The sequence below is a fragment of the Tetrahymena thermophila genome, assembly GCF_000189635.1.
Source record: "Tetrahymena thermophila SB210 genomic scaffold scf_8254659, whole genome shotgun sequence".
Taxonomy (NCBI): Eukaryota; Ciliophora; class Oligohymenophorea; order Hymenostomatida; family Tetrahymenidae; genus Tetrahymena; species Tetrahymena thermophila.
This window is the reverse complement of record NW_002476426.1, coordinates 127,800-149,686: the sequence shown is the minus strand read 5'-3', so window position 1 is coordinate 149,686 and position 21,887 is coordinate 127,800. Positions and strand designations below refer to the sequence as shown.

Genomic DNA, 21,887 nt, shown 5'->3' with positions numbered 1-21,887 from the left:
CAAACATAAGAACATATTTATTTATTTGAGTTTTAAATTTTAAAATATTTCAAATTTAATCATCGCTATTGAAATTATTAATTTTTTTATTTTAGTATTTGTTGAAAATCATAGAATTTGCACTCATAGAGTTTTCATCCATTTATTTATTGTTTTCATTATTAGATTCATTTAAAAACTATCTGACAAAACTGTTTGAATTTTCTTTCTCAGCATTCATGAAACTTTTACTGGCATCGAAACTTGATTTTCTGCTTTATATTAAATTTTAATTTTACTGTGAGTTTTCGTTGTTTGATTATTCATCATAACCCATATATATCATTTCACTGTCGTCACTTTTGATATCGTTTTGCTTAACTTTACAAAGCTTTCTCTTTTTTGAAGTTGATTTATTATTATTTTAAGACTATTCTTAATCATTTTAATTCAAAATATTATTGCTTTCTTATTATGCTTCATTTTATTCACCTTCTTCGTAATCTCTAATAAATGCAACATCTTAGTCATCTTCTTCTACATTTTAAATTTCTTTATTTTCTTAGCTTTCCTCATTTTCAATCTATTTATTTGCACTTTCTTCTTCTTGCATTTAACCTTAGTTCTTTATTTTTTTCTATTTAGATTTTTTCTTTTTAGAAGATAATTGGTCTTATCCTTCTAAACCTTCTTCTTAATTATTTTCAAGTAAAATTTCAGGGTTTTATAAAAATTTATCAACTTTTTCTTTCAATAGATCTACATCACTTACTTTGAAAAATCCTGGTACTCTCCAATAAATTTATCCTTATGCAGGTGCTCTAAATCCTAAAGATTCAAGTAATTATTAAGCACTCTAGAGATTTAAAATATCAAAATCCTTAACAGTGTAAGGTACAATACAATAATCTTAAACTTAAACCAATCTTTCAAAATCAGTCAGGTTAGTATTCTGTCTATTAATAAAGAAATAATAAATGTATTTTTTTATTTGATAGATTAACTTAAATTATTTACTCCTCAATAAAATAAATATATTCCTTAAAATTAACAAATATTGAGTCCAGCAATATTTAAATGTCATTTATTTCAATATTGTTTACATTTTCTTCATTGTCTTTTAGTTTTAAATATAGCTCTCTCACAGCCCTCTTTATTGAAACCTTAATTAATAAAACAAAATGATTAAAAAACAAAAAGTTTATTTTTTATTTCAATTTAATAAAAAATTTATTTAGAAAACAAATAAATTTAATAAAACTTTTAAATAAATACTTTTTTAGAAGCATAAATTTCTTTGAAAATTTTTTCTGCTCTTTATTTTCCTTTGTGTAGCTTTAAGTATTTGACTCTTCTTCTAATATCTAATGGAGTTTTATCGTAAAATCCAAGTCCATTGAGCACAAGTCCGAGTTATTCGAAGACATTAGTGAGATCTTTGAATGTTTCATAGTTATTGATGATCGCTCTATCTTCTTACTCTATCCAAACTTTTCTTTCTAAAATGGTCTCTATTTAATTAAAGGTTGTTTTTTTAAATATGTTTAGATTTATTGTTTATTTATTTTACACTGATCAGCATTTTCAGCTTCATTTTCATTAAGAATATTATCAAATTCATTTTCATTTTTTTCAAGATCTTCATAGTTACATAAAATAGAATTTTTCAATGTTGCATCAGTAAACCTAAACAACATTTCAACTAAGAGCAATTTATTTTATTTTATTTTTTCAAACATATTTCTTATTATTTTTCTGAACAATTCAATGAACTTTTTACAGTCTAGTCTCATCTATTGTAACAAAAATAATTAAAATTAAATACTATTAAGAATATTTTACTTTAATTTCTTGGTTTGAGCATATTTCCTGAATTATTGAAATAAAGTCGACTTAGTATAAAATCCAATCAGCTTTCAAAAGATCAGTAATTCTTTAAATAAATTTGTAAACTGCGTTATTTAAGTTAGGAGAATTCGTTAAAATTTTATCTCCTTGAATTAGCTAAAGAACTTTTAGAATTACATTATAATCTGCCAATATAGCAAATTCAGATTATAAATTATACTTTCTTTCTTAAAATTATGGACCATCATCATCGGAGTCCTCATCATCATCTTCATCATACGCATCTTCTTTTTTTTCTACATCTGTTAGGTTTAAGTAAATAATTTAATATTATTAAGCTTATATTTGATGCTAAAAATACTTTAAATTTCTAATTCTTTGTTTGGGTTGAAGTCTTCATCATCTTCTTGCCCTTCATTTGGATCTTTTTCAATGAAATCGTTCATTTCACTTTACAATTAGCGTTCCAAAGCTTTCTTAGATTTGGAGTTAACTTTCTTTTTTTTCTTTTTTACTAATTTGTCTGTTTATAGAGTGAGAACTTTACCCTTCGAGTAACTTTCTAGTAAGTCAAAGAAAATATTAATTAGCTCAACTAAATTTTTGAGGACTTCATTATTCAACACATTATACTAGCAGTAGTCAACACCTATTCTTAAAGCTTTAGTAATATCATGATGGAAAATATTTTAAAGCATAATTTAAGAATTTTTTCTATTCATTTAACTGTTATCTGTTGACATAACTCTAATGACTTGCAATAACTCATTAAAGACATAAACAGTTGAATAAAAATTTTTTAAATTAAAGCTCCTTTTTTTATTATGAGTTACCTATTTTAATTTTATTAGTTGAAAACTTAAAATGTTATTTTAATTTAAATTTATTTTACTTCTTTTACAAGCTTGGAAAATATTAACTAAAACTATGTCAATTAAAGTGCTACAGCGATATCGACAATTTCGAGTTCTGAAGCCTTGTGTTCAAAAACTACAATCCTAGTTAACTTTAAACCGAATCCCATTAAAACAAAATAGTAAACTGTATCAATAGGCTCTAGCTTTTCACTGTCAGTATACAATAAATTATAGCATTGCTCAAATAAAGGGCAGAAAGAATATTTGATGAATTCGAGAGAGAATTACAGCATAACAGACTTAAAAGTAACTAATTCTGATTTAATTGTGTCTTCATCATCTTATTAATCAATTGTTAAATTCTATGTAAGATTATGCTAAAGAGGCATATCAACCTTTAAGTCTAAATGCAACCTTTTTCTGAAAATACCCTCTTACTACTATAAAAATTTACGAGGAATTGGCTTATTAAGCTAGTTTTTAGTAACTTTAGTTTAATCAAATTAATCACCTGCAAATGGATTAGTAGTCAGCTTCTTAGTGTCATCTAACATACGCTTGAAGCGGAAGTTAGCCTAAAAACGGGTATGACGAGAAGGTATCATCTAATTAAGTTTCTTTTTTTCTAAACGGTCTTTTTCTAGTAATTTTGCAAAATCAGAAGATCCATTGCCATTAGCTGAGCAAAGCCATTCTGGATCAAAACCACTAAATATGTGGTAGAAAATTTCAAGAAAGATTACGTCTAATTTTTTTAGTACATCAAATTTGCTAAAATCTTACGATAAGAAAATGAGCAGATCGAAACAGTGCTCACGCTTCATTTAACACAAAAGATGGAAATGCATATTACGATATATTTCATTATGATTACTATCATTGTAGGGTGAATCTCTAATAGCCAAAATATTTTTAATAAGAATAACAATTAATTCAATCATTTGTTCATGAGCTTTTGTTTCATTTTTGCCTTTTTCTCTTGTAGTTTGTTTTCTCAATAACATCATCTAATGATTCTCAATACAATCACCCAAATGCTACATAAGAGTACCTATGACTTATGGTTTTAAAAAACTCAATTTATATTCATATAAAGCATCTCTTAATTCATTTTTAATAACACAAGTCTTGGTTGGTTGCTCAGTTAAATTAACCATCAGTAAAATTAAGTAGAATGCAAGCTTTTTATCTTGATATTAAGTTAATAGGAGTTAAATTAAATCATTTTCAAAAGTTTTCCAAACTGCAAGCTTTTTACGAGCAAGTGGTTCATCTGAATCATCTTTACGGCATAATCTAATCAAATCTTTGATGCTTTCCTCGCAGTGAGGACCTTTAACATAAATTTCGATTTCATTAACTTATTTTACACTTCCCAATCCTTATACTGCAAATAGTAAATCAGAGTTAAATTTCTCTATATCTAAATACTCATTATTCCTATCATACTATAAATCCAAGTTATCTAAATCATCTTATTCATTTAAATCTCTTCTAAGATGCTCTCCTTCTAAATCTTCCATTCCCTCCCTAATTAATAAATAACTCTTTATGCTTCAATTTTTGCTAATTATAAACAAGCTAGCTATTTTCAATATGCAAATACGTATTTTAATTTTTTAAATACTTGATTAAATATCTTTTTAATTTTTGTTAGCTTTTTTGAGTGTATATTATTATTCCGCGGATATTTAAAAAATGTTAATTAATAATCTGTCCCGCCAAATAAACCAACCATTTACTATCAAATAAAAAAATAATAATAATAATAATATTTTAATAAATCAAATTTATTTTAAAATAAGAATATTTATTCAAATCTAAAATTTTCCTTTGAAAGATGCCAAATCTGATATTAGAATTTATGAAATAAAATAACTTCATAATATTAATAGGGTATTTATAAATGTTAAATGGATTGAATAGCTTAAGCATATTTATTATAACAGATATAAAATGATGAAAATTATTAACATATTATTAGTTTTTTGCTATTTGATTAATTTTAAATATTTTCTTCAACTTTTGAGAGTTGTAAGCTTGAAGAAATAAAATCTAAACATTAAACAAAGAATTAACTAGCAACCTAACACAAGACCAAAAACAACGTATCTTTAGTTAGCCTCTAATTCATCCATTTCTCTGCAAATATAATTAAATATTTTTAATTTAAGATTTAAATATAGAATTTTAAATTACTTCTTAAGATTTCTGAAGAAGAAAATGGTTGACATACCAAATCCATATCCAAGGAGACACCAATGAACAATCTAATAAAAGAGTAGAATTTAAAAATAAACATATATTTTATTTGCTTACATTATTAGGTATTATTGAAAGAACGCTAATCAATATAAAGCATGTTTAAGAATAACCGTATAAACAAATTGTTTGAATAAGTTTAATCTTAACTTTAAACAAAAGCTTCACAATTACCCATAATAAAGTAGGACAAATGAGTCCAACTCCATAAATCTAATTTGATATTAAAAATATTTAAAGTTTAAGTTTTACATAATTAGTTCATAATATTACTAAAGAGCCAGCAACTGGAACGAAATCATATCTATATTTAAACTTTGAATCATTTCCCTTTTTTATGTTTTATATAATTTTTTAATTAAGTATTAGATTTTTCTAGTATAGAAAAGGAATTACTATGTTATTAAGATAATCGCAAATATTAGCACTGATTGAAACCAAAGCTATAATAGTTGTAAATATCCAGAATGGTCCATATCTTTATTTTTAATTATACATATTTTTTTATTTTATTAAATGGCTAACGAAATTATCTTACAAATCAGGCTATCCTCCCATGACTTCTTCAAAAGGAGGTGTTAAGAAAAGAGAAGATTTAATTCTTTAGCCAACATCACTTTATGTTACATTGAAATATCTACTCCAAAATCTTTTTATACAAATGTGTTTAGATGAATAATTCAAAAATTTATATAGAAATAAGCGTATAATCATTTACGAAACTGTTAAAACAGGGCAGCATCCAACTTTTTGTTCTTTAGGTTTTTGCTCTCCGCCAAACAAATTCTAATTAATTTACCGTTAAAATTAACATTTTCATCTCACAATTTGATGCAATATATTTTTCAAATCAAATCATATTTTTAAATAAGGCTGTTTATAAAATCTATATACATTTATAGAAGCTTCTACAAGCTATGACTTTATATCCTATGCAATTTCCTCGTCGTTGTGCTTTTTGTGTTTATTACTCATTTTATTTATCGTAAAATATTAAAATTTGACACCTAGAAAGATAGTTTATGATGTAATTTTCTTTTAAGATAATTATTAATATTATTTAAAATTTTGTTGCTTATTGGATAAAAAATTTTCAATCACTACTATATAAATCTAATAAAAAAATATTCAAAATTTTCTTCAATTTCAATACGAACCTCATTAAAAATTCTTCATATATTTTTGATAAAGAATATATCACTTACAAATCTGCCTTCTAATAATTTATAAATAGCTAATTGGCTATTTAAACAAAAAAATATATATCTATTCCTAATAATCTCCATAGATTATATCGAGTTTTTTTGTTATTACTAAATTTATTTTTTTAATCAGTATAACCAGTAGCTGTAAGCAATTTATATTTTAATAAATATTAATTATTTTTAGCATAACTTTAAGTTAAATAAAATTATTTCTCAAAATTTTTGCTAATAATCCCATTTTATTTGGCGGTTAATGATTTAAATTTCAGAAAAAATTAGTAGATGCTGGGAATAATAAGATCATAATTATTAATATAAAAGCTGATAAAATAGTTTGCAAATTGTAAAGTAAATTAAAGATATTAAAAAGTTTAGTTTTTCTATTAAAAATGAGTGACAACGAAGAAAAAAAGGAAGTTAAGCCCATAAAAGGTGACGATGGCAGTTTATACTTTGAGGTATCTTAAATTAATAACAGTTAATACTTCATATATATAACTTAAATATTTTTTTTATAAAGCTTGATGACAAAAAAAGAGTTACTGTAAGAAAATTTAAAGGTAAATTATATGTTGACATCAGAGAGTTTTATGAAAAAGATGGTGAAATGCTTCCTGGAAAAAAAGGTATAATAAAATACTATTAAATTGTATTAAATTCATTTGGAAAATGTATTGATTAACATCTTATTTATTTAGGTATTTCCTTAAATTTATAAAATTGGGAACAATTCAGAAGCTTAATTGACAGTATTGATTAATGCATAACTGATATTTGAGCAAATCATAAGCGATTATACTAAAAATATAAGCTAAAATAGTAAAAATGTAACATGGGATCCTATTCTAGAATAAATAAAAAAACAAATTTAGTTTAAATTAGTTTTGAATATATATTTATAAACTCATTGTAGAAGTTTTACTACTTTCAGTATCTCAAAAGCAAAAAATTTATATTATTTTTTTACATTTTGTATTAAATTTTAATAAATCAATCTAAATTTAGAATAGCAATCGATTGTAAAGTGCTATTAACTATTTATAAGTTTGTTTAAAATTATTATTTTAAAATAATTTCTAATTTTTAATCAATTTAGTAGTAAACAATATAATTTAAGCTAAAATAAGAAATAGTAAATTTTAAATTTAATACTTACTAGATTACTAATTTTTATGTGATTTTTAAATTTATTTCATTCATTCTTTGATTGAATTAACATAATATTTTTTTAATGTAAAAAATAATTCATTTAAAGAAACAAAGGTTTGGAATTTATTTATTGAAAAATTGAGAAAAAAAAAATATTTTACTTATTAAAATTTTAAAAATATTGAAAGAAAAATAAAATATAAAATACTTAATATACCGTATTTCCCCGATTTGTCCTTCGATTCGAGTTGCGAGGGAAGCTCAAAAATGATATTTTTTAATTGCTCGAATCCTCGCTATTTTTTTGCGTGTTGCGAGGAATGAGGTTGGAGGAAATACGGTATTATTTCTAATTAAAAATAATATAAGTTAAATTCATTTTTATTTTTACTGGTATTTAAATGCATTTTAAAAAATTTATTTATTGTTCTTTCAATTTTCGAGATTTAATTATCATCACAGTTTATCAATTTATAAAAATAATGATATAAAAATAAAAATGTACTCAAAAATATAAATCAATTATTTTATTTAATTACACTTAAGATTAATATTTTTAATTTTTCTAAAAACTTCTAAATTGCAAAAAATTAAAAATTAAAAATATGGAAATATCTACCTAATCATTCATAAAAATGATTTTCTATATTTGTCTTTTATTTATATATATTTGTATGAATGTTAGATGTTTAAAGCTAGAAATGTATAAATGATTATTTTATAAGTTTAATAAATATATGATTTTTATTAGTAAATGAAAAGCAATATCATAATAAATAGTTATTAATTTGTAATCACTAGAATAATTAAAAAATATTAATAAAATTACAAAATTAATTGTTCTTTAAAATTTCTTTTGATTATCTATGTAAATCTATTATCAGTCTATTTCAATTTACATATCAAACAATTACATATCTGATTAAAATTTAATTAAAAAAATAATCAGAATAAGCTCAAAAATTCTATTAAGGTTCTTTTATTTTTGTTTGCTTACCCATTTTTATAACTAGAAATTCTTTTTAGAATTAATTGTTAAAATAAATTTCAAAACAAAAAAAAATAAAATACTATAAAAATAAAAAAAACAAAAAAAAATGGGATCTGTTTTACTTAGTTGTGTGCAAAAAAAAGGCTTAGAATAAATTAAGGTTTCACCAGCTAAAGATAATTTCTTTGCATTTGAAGCTGTTGATAATGATGGTAAACTTAGAAAGATGAGTGAGTTTAAGAATAAAAAATGCATCCTCGTAGTAAATGTAGCTTGCAAGTGTGGATTAACCTCAGACCACTACAAATAGTTAGTTTAAATTTACAAATAATACAAATCTAGAGGTTTTGAAATTCTGGCTTTCCCAACAAATGATTTCATGGAATAAGAACCTTGGGATAATAAGAAAATCAAAGAATATGTTTAGACTAATTTTAATGTGGATTTCTAGCTATTTGATAAGATTTAAGTGAATGGAGAAAACTGTCATGAAATTTATAAATTTTTAAGATTTAACTCTGAATTACATGACTCCAAGACTGGAAAGACTAGATAAATACCTTGGAATTTCGCTAAATTTTTAATAGACCCAGAAGGAAAAGTAGTGAAATTCGTAAACCCTAAACACAATCCAGAAGTTTTGATACCTGATATTGAAGCTATGCTTAATGCATGATAGAATTAATAATATCTATTAATAAAATTAGACCAAAGCATAATATTATAAATAAATAAATAAAAAAAATATTTTTTTTTGTAAAAATTAATTCGAAGAATTATATTAAAATTTACATTTGTTTTTATGAAATATTAGATTACTAATTTTTCAATCTTTAAACATTAAAATTTTGGATAAAAATTTCATCTTTGAGATATTTATTTATCCAGCGATTGTCTCTATCCTTTAAATAGATAAGCAAGCCTTGTATCTAAAAATGTATTTATAATTCTTAGATTTATTAAAAAAGCTGGTTATTTTTTTAAAACTAATTAATTTATGCAATAATATTATCTACCAAAAATCATATAAATAAAAATTGATTAAAAATAAACATAATGTTCCTTTATTTAATAAGAAAACGCACTCAAATATATTCTTCTTTCTTCATATATTTAATTTGCAATATATTTGTTGGAAATAAAATGAGTTTGTTTGATTGATTTTTTGTCCAAGTATTTATGAAACATTTTATTCATTTCTTTAAATATTTATTTTTTTGATATTTTTTTACAAATAAAAGCGAACAAAATATATAAATACCCTTGTAAGATTAATATTATCACAACTCAAACCTTAATGTTTTAATAATTAACTTTTAAATGTAATTAAAAAAAGTAGCCAAGGAATAATTAATTTTTGTAGATGGGATTGATAATAAATAACTGCATAAAAAAGTCAAAAATTTAACTTTTATTTTCATATTTGTTAGTTATTTACCAATTATTATTTTCAATTTTTAAGCTGAAAATATTTTTTAGCCAAAAAAGTAATGTTTAAATTCATGCCAATTAGCAGAATTGAAAATATTTTATATTTTAAATTTTATAATCTTAATTATTTTTACATGAGCTAACGAAATTCTAACAGAATTTTTATTTTATTTAATAACTTTTTACCTTTAAATTCTTACTCACTTAATTTTATTTTATTTTTTCTAATGGGTTATTTGAACAGCTCATGAGTTACTATTTAAAATTAGCAAATTATGATTAAAATGAAAAGAAATAAAATTTTAGTTTGCAACACGAATTTATTTCTTGAAAAGGTCAAAAAAAGGAGCTTTTTAAAGTTTTAGGTAATATAAAATCCTAATTGAAATTCTTAATTTAAAATAAAATATTGAAAAAAATTTTGATAAAAGCATAATTAATAACTCAAAAATGTTTAGAAACTACAAATTGCTATTTGCAACCATTTATGCTTTGCTGATTTAATTAAAGGTATGCAGAGATATAGTCTTCAATCCAAATCCGATGACAGATTTAAATATCTTTAAATTAAGAAAATAAAATACATACTTATCTGCGATAAGTGAGGACAATTAATTTGCATTTATTTCAGCCAGGGACGGAGGAGTGTTCGTAGCTTCTTTAGCAAACATGATCTAACCAACAATTATTAGTAATATTCCTACTTTATAGTCTTAATACTTATACGTTAAAAAGGATGTTTTATTTATTGGAGATCTAATTGATGGACTACTGATATACAATATATCAAATGCTTATAATCCCGTTTTGATTTCTAAGTGGTAAGTATATTTACATATATAAGCAGTAGTAGCAACCTAAGATTTAAAATATGCTTTTGCTCTTGGAAACGGTATAGTATTCTGCATTGATATAACTGATCTAAAGAACCCAAAAACTATATCTAAAAATGGTAAAATAAAATTAAAAAGAATATTTAAAATTCTCAATGTTGAAATAAAATTAATTATTTTAATTCTAGTGAAAAATCAATTAAAACAAGAGCCTCTTGTTTTATTTCTTTTTTTAATTCTAAATAAACAGAAATTAATTACAACAGTAATAATAAACTAGTTTGATTTTTTTATGGGTATTAGTTTTTTCTTCATACTAAATTTCTAAAATATATTCAATAAAAATTTCAATCAATACCCAACAAAATTGACACTTATTTTGATTTGTTTATAATAAATTTTTTATTATTTTAAAGGAGTACAGTCATCAAATTCTCTTAAAATGAGATTGAGCACTGACGAAACTCATTTATGTGTTTCTAATTTACTTTATGGTTTATAAATAATTGATATCAGATAAAAGTAGAACATGATTGTGAGGGTAAATTAAAATCCTGTTTTTGTAATTTGGGATTTCATGTTCACACCTGACTAAAATTCAGTATATGCTGTTGATGCTTATTATGGACTTTTTTAGGCTGATGTTAAACAAATTTTTTAATTACCAGAAGCATCTAAAGATTTAGTAAACCTAAAGTTTATTCCTATATATTCTTCACCTTAAGCCTAGGAAAGTGTTGACATGACTTCAGATGGTCTCTTTTTAATATTAGGTCTCCGCAGTATAGGTTTAATATTATTTAAGATAGAGAACCAAAACTACTAAAGTCCTGTCTTTGTATAAAGAATAAATAGTTTTTACCTATCTAATAATGTTTACTTTTCAAAAAATAATAATGAAGCATATCTATTTGTTACGAATGGATTGTCTTTACAAATTTTTAAATAAGTAACAATAAATACAAACAAAGATTTTCCTAATATTTATAATACATTTTAGTCATCTTTGACACATTTGTCCCCAGCTTACTTCCCTTGGTAAATTATATGCTTAAGCAATAGTAAATATATTATTGAAACAAATAGCAATTATGGCTTGAAAATATTTAATATCTAAGACAATTATTTACCTAAATTAGAATCTTCAATACCTATAATTAAAGGGGAGTTTGGAGGTATCTAAGTAAATTAGCAGCTTGATATTTTATATGTAGGAGCTTAGCAAGATGGTCTATTGATTTATAATATAAGCGATGTTTCTAATGTTTAGCTTATAAATTAATTTACTCCACTGGATCCTCATTATTTCAGCAATGCTATAAATGGGTATCTTAATCTTATTTATTCATGAATGTATATTTTTTTACATCTATTATTTTATTAAATATAGAGTAACTTACAACTAAAAAAATAATTTTATTGTTGTTTCAAGTGGGTATTATGGATTTTCTGTGCTAAATGTAACCAGTGAAAGTACAGTATAATAAATAGGTATATTTATTAACAAGTAATTTGCATGCAGCTTCGAAAAGTGTTAAATAACTAATGACACTACCACAATAATTTGTGCTTGCCGTGAGATAGGATTGATTTTCTTTGATTTTACTAACTAAAAACTCTAATAATCTTACTTGTTGGCAAAACTTGGAGCTGAATATTTAATTCTTTCTTAAAATGATAAATATGCTTTTGTTTGTTTTGGATTTATGGGTCTTCTAATCGCTGATATTTAAAATAAATATTCCCCTAAAATTTTAAGCGTTTAACCTCTTGATGGTTGGGCATAAAGTGTAATGCCCATATTTAACGAGCGATACTTATTAGTTACTTAGATTGAAAAGGGATATTTAGTTGTTGTAAACATTGAAGATTTATAAAATCCTTATATTCAATCTAAGCTTTAGTTCCCAAATGAAAATTGCAATAGCGTCTGCATAACTCCAGATTAGCATAGCGCATATATGATAGGTAATTCATAAATTAAAAAAAAAGAAATTTATACAAATTCCTTTAAATTATTTTAAATTTTTCAAAAAAGATATTTTAATATGATTGAAAAAATTATTAACGTTTAATAATATTTTATATCATTTTGTAAAGGAATTTTAAATAAATTTTTTTCTACTTCAATTTCTGATCAATTTTTATGTTTAAAAAATTAAACCAAAAAATAAAAAAATTTTTTAATTTAATTTATATTTTAACTCTGGATATTTTAAGTTATTTTAATAATTTATAACAATCACAATATATAAATATAGTCACCTTCAATTTATTTTTTTATCCAATATATAAAATTTATTTAAATATATAGGTAATAGTGGTTTGAGGTATATTCCCCTAGATACTAATTTAGTTCTTCATACTTAAATTTAAGTATAATAACTTGATGAAAAAGGTAATATTTTCTATCAAGATTTAGCAATAGGTTAAAGCTTGTAAGTAGGCTAAATGGCACAAGTATTTTTTGTTCCTTTGTTTATTTAAAGTTAAGTAAAAATACAAAATGCTTATTACTATAGAAACTTTCAAATGCAAGTACTTCCTTTTTGGATTACTTTTTACTCTCAAACCTAAAATCTTGAAATATAAGTTGATAAAACTGGGGCAGTAAATACATTTTCTAATGAAGTGAAAGGAGAAAACATTATTGTCTTGTAATGCTTGATTTCTCTAAATTCCGATAATTTTATTACTCCTAATATAAATAAAGATTTATCATAATAAATATATACTAGCCTCGTTAATTAAGGCTATTTAGATAACTAAGGCTATCTTACTCCTAAATTAGATCCCACTATAATATTCAATTTAGACTTTTTTGACAACTCAAGTTTCACTGAAGCTAATGTTGGAACTCCATAACAAATACAACAAATCTAAAATGATATTAAATAGGTTCTTGTTTTCTCATAAGTTTAGTATCCAATTAGATTTTTCGTATAAAGCTCTTTATTTTTTAATTATTAAAATGTCACAGCTAATACTACTAATAGCATTATCTCTACTCCTTCTCTGCAAATAAATGTTTTGATTCAAATTGTTTCTTAAGGTAAATTTGTAAAAAGGTAGCTTGATGGAGTTATAGCTTCTTTTTCTGATGACTAAACTAGTCTTCAGATACAAGGTTAAACTTAGTACGTAAATCAGATAATAGGCTAAAATTTATAGATATCAAATTTCACTTAAAATTTAACTGAATGTATTTTAGAATTTATAATTTCAGATTCGAGTAATTATGAAATTTCTAAATAAATACCTCTCTCTAACTTGTCATTTATCAATATTTACTCTCCAATCGAGGTTTTTTAACAAAACAATTTATAAATCCAGTTTAATAAATAGTTTGCTAATGGAAATCTATAAGTAGAATCAAGATTCCAGTTTGCTTTTGATATAAGTACTTTTAAATAAAAAGACAATTTACCTATTACTTATAAGGCCTATATAGTTGAAATAGATGGTTCTCTAACATAAATTACCACTGGAAGTTGGATTGAATTCAATGATTTTAACTTAGTAAATAAAGAGTTTAAATTTACAGATTTTAATTAATTTTATTTTTAAATAGGGATTTAGTGGTTAAAAAACAATAAGCGCAATGTTTTCATCTTATAGGGTAAGAATCGTTGCAGCAGATAGTTATTCAACAGTATATGATGAGTTTGTTTTTGAGTTTACTTAGATTCCATTTCTTTATGTGGTATAGCTTATAATCCAAATTGTGGGTCCTATTCTTGGAATTTTTGGTATTTGGAAATATAGATCAGAAATTTACACGTAAACATACATAAAAATTTTTAATACTTTAAATAGATTTATGGTTTTAATATAGATTTTTCATGGAGAGATTTTATCTTTATAGCAACGAATGCGCTATTGTTGGAGAAGTTTATAAGAAGTAAATCATTTTAATGAATGAAGTGTGGGAAGAAACAGAAAAGCTTTGGAAATTATTTATATCAATCAATAAAGGATTTGGTAACAAGTTATTGTAAGAATACAAAAAAGAAAAGACCATTAACCTTTAATCTGTCATTAACAGGCTATTTTAGGTTTATACAGAATACTAGAAGAAGTTTCCTAATATTGATCACAGAGAATTTGAGTTCGATGACAGCAGACTTACTAGAGTGGTAAAGAGATTTTGCTATGAGTTCATATTATAAAAAGATAAAAATACAAAAAAAATACTAAATCACCTAAAAAAAATTGGATCAAAAACTTATAGGAACAAAGATTGGTATAAATAATTTGCTATAATTAATTACAAATTCGAGGTTTCAAACAATAAAGTAGTGCTAAAAAATTCAAAAGAAAATTAAGATGTCTCCAAAAGCCCTTAACTTCTTTAGCGATAAAATTCTAAACTTAATTAAATAGATAGCCAAAATATTTCTTTAGATTTAAAGAAAGAAATTTCATTTAAAAGTAATGATTAGGAAAAAATTAATGAATAAAATGGTTAAACTGATAGAAATTCTATTTAAAATGTACTCAAATAACGTTCAAACGAATTTACATCCAACAATGTAAACACTAAAGATCAAATTGCAGAATTTGATAGTTATGGCTTGAAAATGGCTCCTTTATCTAATCCATAAAGTTAGCATATGTTATATTCCCCAAGAATAAATATGGAAGATAATTTAATTGATTTAAAAAGAGAAGATAACCTCACTCTAGATGAAGAGGAGGATGAAGAGAATTTAAATCCCTTTCCTGAAATAATCATTAAAACAGATTTAATTTAATTTATTACTAACACTTAATATCCAAATTTAAATTTTGATATGCAATTGTTGAAAGAAATTATGATCTTAGAAATATCTGGAATTGAAATGGGTGGACCGAATAGAATAAACCCAACTACAGGTGAAAGTTTACATTTATTTTCCCACTAGCTATTAAGTGTTGAAGCCTTCAAAAGAGACAATGTAAAAAATTAATTTAATTTTATAAATAATTTTTTATCTCTTTAAATTTATACATTTTAATTAGGAAGATACAACATGTTATTGCTTTAAAAAATTTTTCAAAGCTAACTACAGTCCTATTGGTTTAAATTAAAATAACCCCCTTCCTCAATGGTTAAACTGTTAAATTATAAATGGTATTATTCATATTTGGGGAACACCTAAATCAAATGATGAGCCAGAAATATTGGTTAAAATTGTGGATTAATTGACATTCACAATTTTAAGTTATCATCTCTACATTAAAGATAAAGAAGGTATTGATCTCAAAGATAAAAGAAAGAGTACAATTTTTCAAACAAATAAAACTAATTTAGATGCGAATTAAAATTCAAAAAAAATGAAATCTAAAAAACTACCTTAAAACCAAATTACAAGTTAAGGAAGCTAAATAAGTTAGTAAAATATTTATGAGTCTCAGAGAGAGAATAAAATAAAAGGATATATTACTTCAAGGTTAAGTAGATTTTCTAAAGATTTATCAGCTTCTTAAAGGCTTTAAATTAATTAAGCTGAACTTTTAAAGAATTAAACAGCTTAATAATAGATTGATAAAGAGTTTGATTCTTCAAAACAATAAAAATCTGATTCTAATACTGAATAGGAAGTTATTTTTGCAAGAGAATAACCTTATTTAGAAAATCTCTAAATAAATTAATAGTGTAATAGATTAAGCTCTTTTAAAAAGGATCAAATAAAAAATCAAAATGACATTCAATCTAAGATGTCTAATTAAATTGAAGAAGATAAGACCATAGATGAAGAAGAAGAAAGAGGAAGAGATTATGATGAAACACCAAATAATGTAATTTTTATAAAATTTAATATATAGTTTAACTTTTTTATTAAAAAGGGAAATTAAATGTCTTAGTAAGTAGCTATAACTAACTATTAAGCAGGAAAATGACGATAAATTTTAAAAAATAAATTTAATATCTAATATAAAATTAAATAAATTTTCGAATTTTTTAATTCTTTATTCTTTAACATTTATTATTTCATTTTTTTTTATGTTTAAGTAAAAGTAATAAATACATAATATTCTATATTTTACATCTTTAATTTTAATCATCTAATAAGATATATTTAATAAAGCTTTAAAGTAAAAATAAGCAATTTAATAATTCCTACTTTTAAAAACTTTGATTATTATATAGCATGAATAAAAATTTCACTACGCAAGTTGAACTTATAAATAAATGATGAAGATTATTATTAATTTCTAAAACAAATCATTTTTAACTAAAAATTTTTTTTTTCCTAAATTCAATTTATGGCTATAATTAAATTAGACTTTCTTTATTCAAAGAAATGAAATAATTAAAAAATATATTTTATATTAATTTTAAAACACGTTTGAACAACTACATTTAAAAAAAATTTCTAAAATAAATAATTATTTTTGAAAATATAAAATCTTTTAAAAATAAGTATTAATATATTTTTATGTAAAGTATTTTAACTAAAAATAATATTTTTCAAAAAAAATGAAAAGATTTTGAAAGAATTTCAATAGACTTTGACATATTTGATCTGAAAAATGAAATTTAAATTGTTCTTTTAGTTTTCTAGATCGATTTTTCATCACAAAAATATAAATTAATTTAAATAATGATTAAATAAAAATGCCTTGAAAATTTATAAACCTTATAATTGCTAATTACAGATGAATTAGAATTTAAAATTTTAGAATGCCTTTTTGAATACTAAAATAATTTATTATTTATCTTTTCGCTTTTTTAAAGTTTGAATGTGTATCAATATTAAACTCTAGTTTACATATTAAACTATTTTAAGCAAAATGTTTAGTACTCAAATATTAAGGTAAACATTTTTATTTTGTAAATTTGACATTTCCTTTACTCTTACTGTTATTTTTAATAATATACAAAAATAATCAGATAGTTCGTAATTACTTTAGATAAAAAAAAAATATAAGTATTATTAAAGTAAATTTTTTCTTCAGAAATTCTTTTGATAATTAACATTAATTATTTATCTATCTATTTCAAATAATGCATTAAGCAATTACGCAACTATTAAACACTTAATTCAAAAAAGTGATTAGACTTAACTCAAAATTTCTATCAAGATTCTTTACTTTTTTCTATTTGTTCGTATTTGTAACTATAAATTCATTTAAGAATTGATTTTTAAAATAAATTTCAATAAATAAAATTAAATAATAATAAAAATTAAACTAATAAAAAAATAATAAATAAATAAATGGGATCTGTTTTATTGAGCTGCATGCAAAAAAGCAATTTAGAAGAAGTTAAGGTTTCACCAGCTAAAGATAATTTTTTTGCATTTGAAGCTATTGACAATGATGGTAAACTTAGAAAGATGAGTGAGTTTAAGAATAAAAAATGCATCCTCGTAGTAAATGTAGCTTGCAAGTGTGGATTAACCTCAGACCACTACAAATAGTTAGTTGAAATTTACAAATAATACAAGTCTAGAGGTTTTGAAATTCTGGCTTTCCCAACAAATGATTTCATGGAATAAGAACCTTGGGATAATAACAAAATCAAAGAATATGTTTAGACTAATTTTAATGTTGATTTCTAGCTATTTGATAAGATTTAAGTGAATGGAGAAAATTGTCATGAAATTTATAAATTTTTAAGATTTAATTCTGAATTGCATGACTCCAAGACTGGAAAGACTAGATAAATACCTTGGAACTTTGCTAAATTTTTAATAAATCCACAAGGAAAAGTAGTGAAGTTCGTAAGCCCTAAATACAATCCAGAAGTAATGATACCTGATATTGAAGCTATGCTTGATGCTTGAATATAAAATCAATTTTAACATATAAAATAAAAGTGTCATTTAATAATATTAAATTGCAAATAATAAAATTAAATTTGTTTATTTTTATAAATATATTGTAAAAATTTTCTTAATTAAAACATTATTTGATTTAAAATATTTTATTTTTTAAAGAGTTGAAAAATAAAAATCCTCAATTATCAACATTTTCGGTTTGACTATACATTAAAAAATAATTACTGGTATAGACCTTTCACTTTTTATGATTTGACAACACTATTTAATACTCCTCTAAAAAATGAAAATAAATCTAAATTATTATTTTAAAAAAAATTAATTATCTTAATTTATCAATCTTTTGTAATAGTTTTTAAGTATATGTATTTCACATGTAATTGAAACTTTAAATCTTTAAATAAAATTGTCATCCATAACTAAAATGGGGTATAAATTTTTATAAAAAAATAAAACAAACAAACATAAAAATAAAATAAGTTTTTTTCTTTCAAATTAATTGAATTCAAACATTATCAGCTATTTCTTCGTGCTTATCGTCATTGTAGTGTTGTTGAGTAACTTTTACAGAATTAGCAATACTCTTGCTAACTCTTTCATCTAACTCCTAAACTTTCTACCCCAATGAAGATATTCTGTTTTCATTTTCAGTTTGATGGTTTTGGAGTAAGTTTTAAACTTATTCTCTTTAAACTTATGGAGATGATATATTTGGTTATTATTGCATAGGGGCAAAACCTTAAGGGTATGCATAAGGGGGATAACCATAGCTAACAGGCACTTAATGAGTATATTAAACTGGCCCTTTAAATTATTAAACTCCTGTAAAATTAAAAGGTTATGCTGCAATTTATCTATAGGGTGTAGTTTATGGATGAACAGAAAAGCTTTGAATATTTTAAGGAGGATTTGCATATTGTAATCTCTATGTTATGACTTGCTTTTAAATACCGTGAGCATTATTAACTGTTACAGGAGGTTATTAGATAGGAAGATGAGGAGGTAATTGTTTAGTGCTCTATTGAGTCTAATGGGTAGAGAAATATTGCTAGGGAGGAGTAGTAATAATACTTCTTTGATTGATGTTTGCAGTTTAGAAAGTTGGAGCTGGTATATATCTTACTGTTTGTGGTGTCATATATGTTTATGAAGAGACTCTTTGGTGTGGTAAAAAGTTTGAAGGGATATTCTGAGTTATAATTTATGGCTTTTGAACAATTTATTTTCTTTAAACACCTTCTGTTTAAACATGTTAAGAAAGGGGAACAGATCTGATTGAGTTTTCTTTTGATTCAGCTTATTATTTTTAAGCATGTTCAATAGGTTGTTCAGTATGGTTATGGATTTCTCCGTTTTCTGTCTAAACTTACTGAACAGATGCATTTTCAACTGGAGCTATGTTAGAAACTTATCCTTAAACTAATCTTGATCCAGATGGAGTTACTAAACTATTTCCACCTGTTAGACTTCCTCTTCTTTCTACTGATGCGATTCTGCTATTAGTCTTTGAAGAAAATTTAAAAAATATATTTTAAATTAAATTAGCTTACAATAACTACAGGTCCACTAGTTCTGACTCCACAAATTTATGAAGCATTTAAGAAACTTTAGTTGAGGGATCCAGAGGAACTTCTTTAGAGAGAATATGAACGAGTTCCTATGCTTTTAGATAATCCAAGTGCAGGTACTGAAACAACACCTGTTCTTATTTGACCAATCAAACTTTCACAAGAGGGTCTATGACGAGGATCCATAGTCAACATTTATTTGATAATATTTACTAATTTATCAGAATATCTCTGCTTAATTAGAGCTAATCTTTGATCAAATTTTTTGACGTTTATTTAGTAAATATCTACTCTGAATAATTCGCTTGATTTTTCTAATGTTGCCATTTCGAGAAGTGACAAACCTAATGTGAATATATCTGTTTCGTATCTATATTTTTCTACAAGCTCAGTTTCTCTTTTTTTTGCAGAATAAAGCACTTCAGGTGAAGGCAAAGGATTTCTTTAAAAGTAATTAACAATCATTGAATAGCAAGCTAATCTACCTTTATTTTAATTAAATGAGATTTTAATCTATTTTTTTTATCAAATTAAATAGCAAAATTAATTAATAAACTTGAATGAAAACCCAAATCTTTTTTAAATAAAATATTAATTTTTTGAGCTGACCACACTTTTTTCAAATATTAAGTTAAAAAAAACATGCCTACAAAAAGCTAGCTTTAAATAAAAAAAATAGAATTTTTACCTAATATCAGCTAGTTATTGTATATTTTTATTTGTCCTTTGTCATAAAATATTGTTGCAGGCTCTATATTACCGCCTTCAATATTATGTTATTTGAGGAATTAGAGAGTTGTGAGGACAGCGAGGCCAACATTGAGAATTTCCTGCTCAGGGAAGATGCTATTTCTGACTTTTCTTGATTGGATAATATCTTCCAAAGAAATATCAAGGTAATCAAAGTAAAAAGTAACACCTTGTGCATTTAAATTTAAAAATTCTTTAAAGTGAGCATCATAAACTAAAGGAGAGACGAGGTTAGGGTGTTTTAAATCTAATTTATTATTTAAAAATAAAAGAAATTAAAAAATGGACTTTCACTTTTTTCTTCTTATTTCATAAATTAATAGAATTTATTCTTAATTCATCCATCAATCTAAATTCAGAACTACAAAAATAAATTTATTTATTATTTAGAATTGCCATAAAAATTATTAAAAGATATTTTTAATTACTTAGATAGTATTATGGTTCTTATTCTGAGTACTTAGCTTCACATGCCAATAAAGGACGCTTTGTTCCTTTAGTTTCGCATATGCCAACTCTGCCAAATGCTTTTAAGTTCTTTTCTTATTTAAGAACAATTGCTTCGTCGTTAAGTCTACTTTTTGTTTAACCCATTCTTAGAAGTTAATATTCTATAATTTTTTTATTGATAAAATTAATGAATTTAGGAATGTATTAATTATTTATTATTAGATAGTTACTTTTTATTTATAAATAAAACAAGATATATCCAATTTTTATGAAAGATCAAAAATTTATTTAATTGTTCATAAAATTTTATTTCGCAATTATAATTTGTTATTATTTCCTAGTGAATCTGAATAAAAGTTTTCTTATTACCCAATCCGAAATAAATATAAAAAAACTATTTATTAAAGATAATTTAAGATTGTACATTTTTAATAAAAATAATCATGTTTAATTTTTTATTCTAATAATTTAATTCAGCAATTTTTTTTATTTTTGCTGATTTAAATAATAAAATAATTGCAAAATTTAAATAATATAATATATTTTTAACAATAGAAACATTAAAAATTTTTATTTGCACTTAATATTAATTTTAAATTGTAAATTAAAAGATTATTTTTAAAAATAGCTTGAAGAATAATATTAATAAAAAATTCTTTCATTTTAATAAAATTTTGTTTCTTAAAACACTAAAATCCTCTTTTTTATGATATTAATCTAATTAAATGTACTAAAAATAAATACAAAAATATTTATTCTTCAAAAATTTTATTTTTATTATTTAACAGAATATTATTT

At 23.3% G+C, this 21,887-nt stretch overlaps 7 protein-coding genes across 7 annotated transcripts; 4 read left to right on the top strand and 3 right to left on the bottom strand. All coding sequences in view use genetic code 6, as the record gives it.

Annotated features, from left to right (window-relative positions):
• Positions 1 to 49: 49 nt before the first annotated feature.
• TTHERM_00046130 (Yip1 domain protein) lies at positions 50 to 4,207 on the bottom strand (the record flags this gene model as incomplete). Its single annotated transcript, XM_001014608.3, has 7 exons — positions 50 to 935; positions 997 to 1,142; positions 1,255 to 1,490; positions 1,550 to 1,772; positions 1,822 to 2,129; positions 2,189 to 2,660; positions 2,720 to 4,207. The coding sequence occupies 7 exons, from the start codon at positions 4,205 to 4,207 to the stop codon at positions 50 to 52; spliced, it is 3,759 nt and encodes a 1,252-aa protein (XP_001014608.2).
• A 495-nt stretch (positions 4,208 to 4,702) lies between these two features.
• Positions 4,703 to 5,921, bottom strand: TTHERM_000046129 (Yip1 domain protein; the record flags this gene model as incomplete). The annotated part of the gene is made up of 8 exons (XM_012797368.1): positions 4,703 to 4,826; positions 4,884 to 4,954; positions 5,004 to 5,159; positions 5,220 to 5,276; positions 5,343 to 5,424; positions 5,485 to 5,595; positions 5,665 to 5,732; positions 5,841 to 5,921. The coding sequence occupies 8 exons, from the start codon at positions 5,919 to 5,921 to the stop codon at positions 4,703 to 4,705; spliced, it is 750 nt and encodes a 249-aa protein (XP_012652822.1).
• A 619-nt stretch (positions 5,922 to 6,540) lies between these two features.
• TTHERM_00046120 (RNA polymerase II transcriptional coactivator, putative) lies at positions 6,541 to 6,929 on the top strand (the record flags this gene model as incomplete). Its single annotated transcript, XM_001014607.3, has 3 exons — positions 6,541 to 6,609; positions 6,672 to 6,777; positions 6,850 to 6,929. 3 exons carry the CDS (start codon positions 6,541 to 6,543, stop codon positions 6,927 to 6,929), a joined length of 255 nt encoding a protein of 84 aa, XP_001014607.1.
• A 1,468-nt stretch (positions 6,930 to 8,397) lies between these two features.
• On the top strand, positions 8,398 to 8,967 carry TTHERM_00046110 (phospholipid hydroperoxide glutathione peroxidase; the record flags this gene model as incomplete). Its single annotated transcript, XM_001014606.1, has 1 exon — positions 8,398 to 8,967. One exon carries the CDS (start codon positions 8,398 to 8,400, stop codon positions 8,965 to 8,967), a length of 570 nt encoding a protein of 189 aa, XP_001014606.1.
• A 1,205-nt stretch (positions 8,968 to 10,172) lies between these two features.
• Positions 10,173 to 16,438, top strand: TTHERM_00046100 (hypothetical protein; the record flags this gene model as incomplete). The annotated part of the gene is made up of 8 exons (XM_001014605.2): positions 10,173 to 10,674; positions 10,972 to 11,881; positions 11,946 to 12,523; positions 12,870 to 14,074; positions 14,127 to 14,335; positions 14,391 to 15,492; positions 15,557 to 16,336; positions 16,385 to 16,438. The coding sequence occupies 8 exons, from the start codon at positions 10,173 to 10,175 to the stop codon at positions 16,436 to 16,438; spliced, it is 5,340 nt and encodes a 1,779-aa protein (XP_001014605.2).
• A 1,319-nt stretch (positions 16,439 to 17,757) lies between these two features.
• On the top strand, positions 17,758 to 18,327 carry TTHERM_00046090 (phospholipid hydroperoxide glutathione peroxidase; the record flags this gene model as incomplete). The annotated part of the gene is made up of 1 exon (XM_001014604.1): positions 17,758 to 18,327. One exon carries the CDS (start codon positions 17,758 to 17,760, stop codon positions 18,325 to 18,327), a length of 570 nt encoding a protein of 189 aa, XP_001014604.1.
• Positions 18,328 to 18,826: 499 nt separating this feature from the next.
• Positions 18,827 to 21,290, bottom strand: TTHERM_00046080 (Serine/Threonine kinase; the record flags this gene model as incomplete). Its single annotated transcript, XM_001014603.2, has 4 exons — positions 21,068 to 21,290; positions 20,578 to 20,886; positions 19,872 to 20,374; positions 18,827 to 19,825 (listed from the first exon to the last, which is right to left on the bottom strand). Exons 1-4 carry the CDS (start codon positions 21,231 to 21,233, stop codon positions 18,827 to 18,829), a joined length of 1,977 nt encoding a protein of 658 aa, XP_001014603.1. The 5' UTR covers positions 21,234 to 21,290.
• Between the last annotated feature and the right edge of the window lie 597 nt (positions 21,291 to 21,887).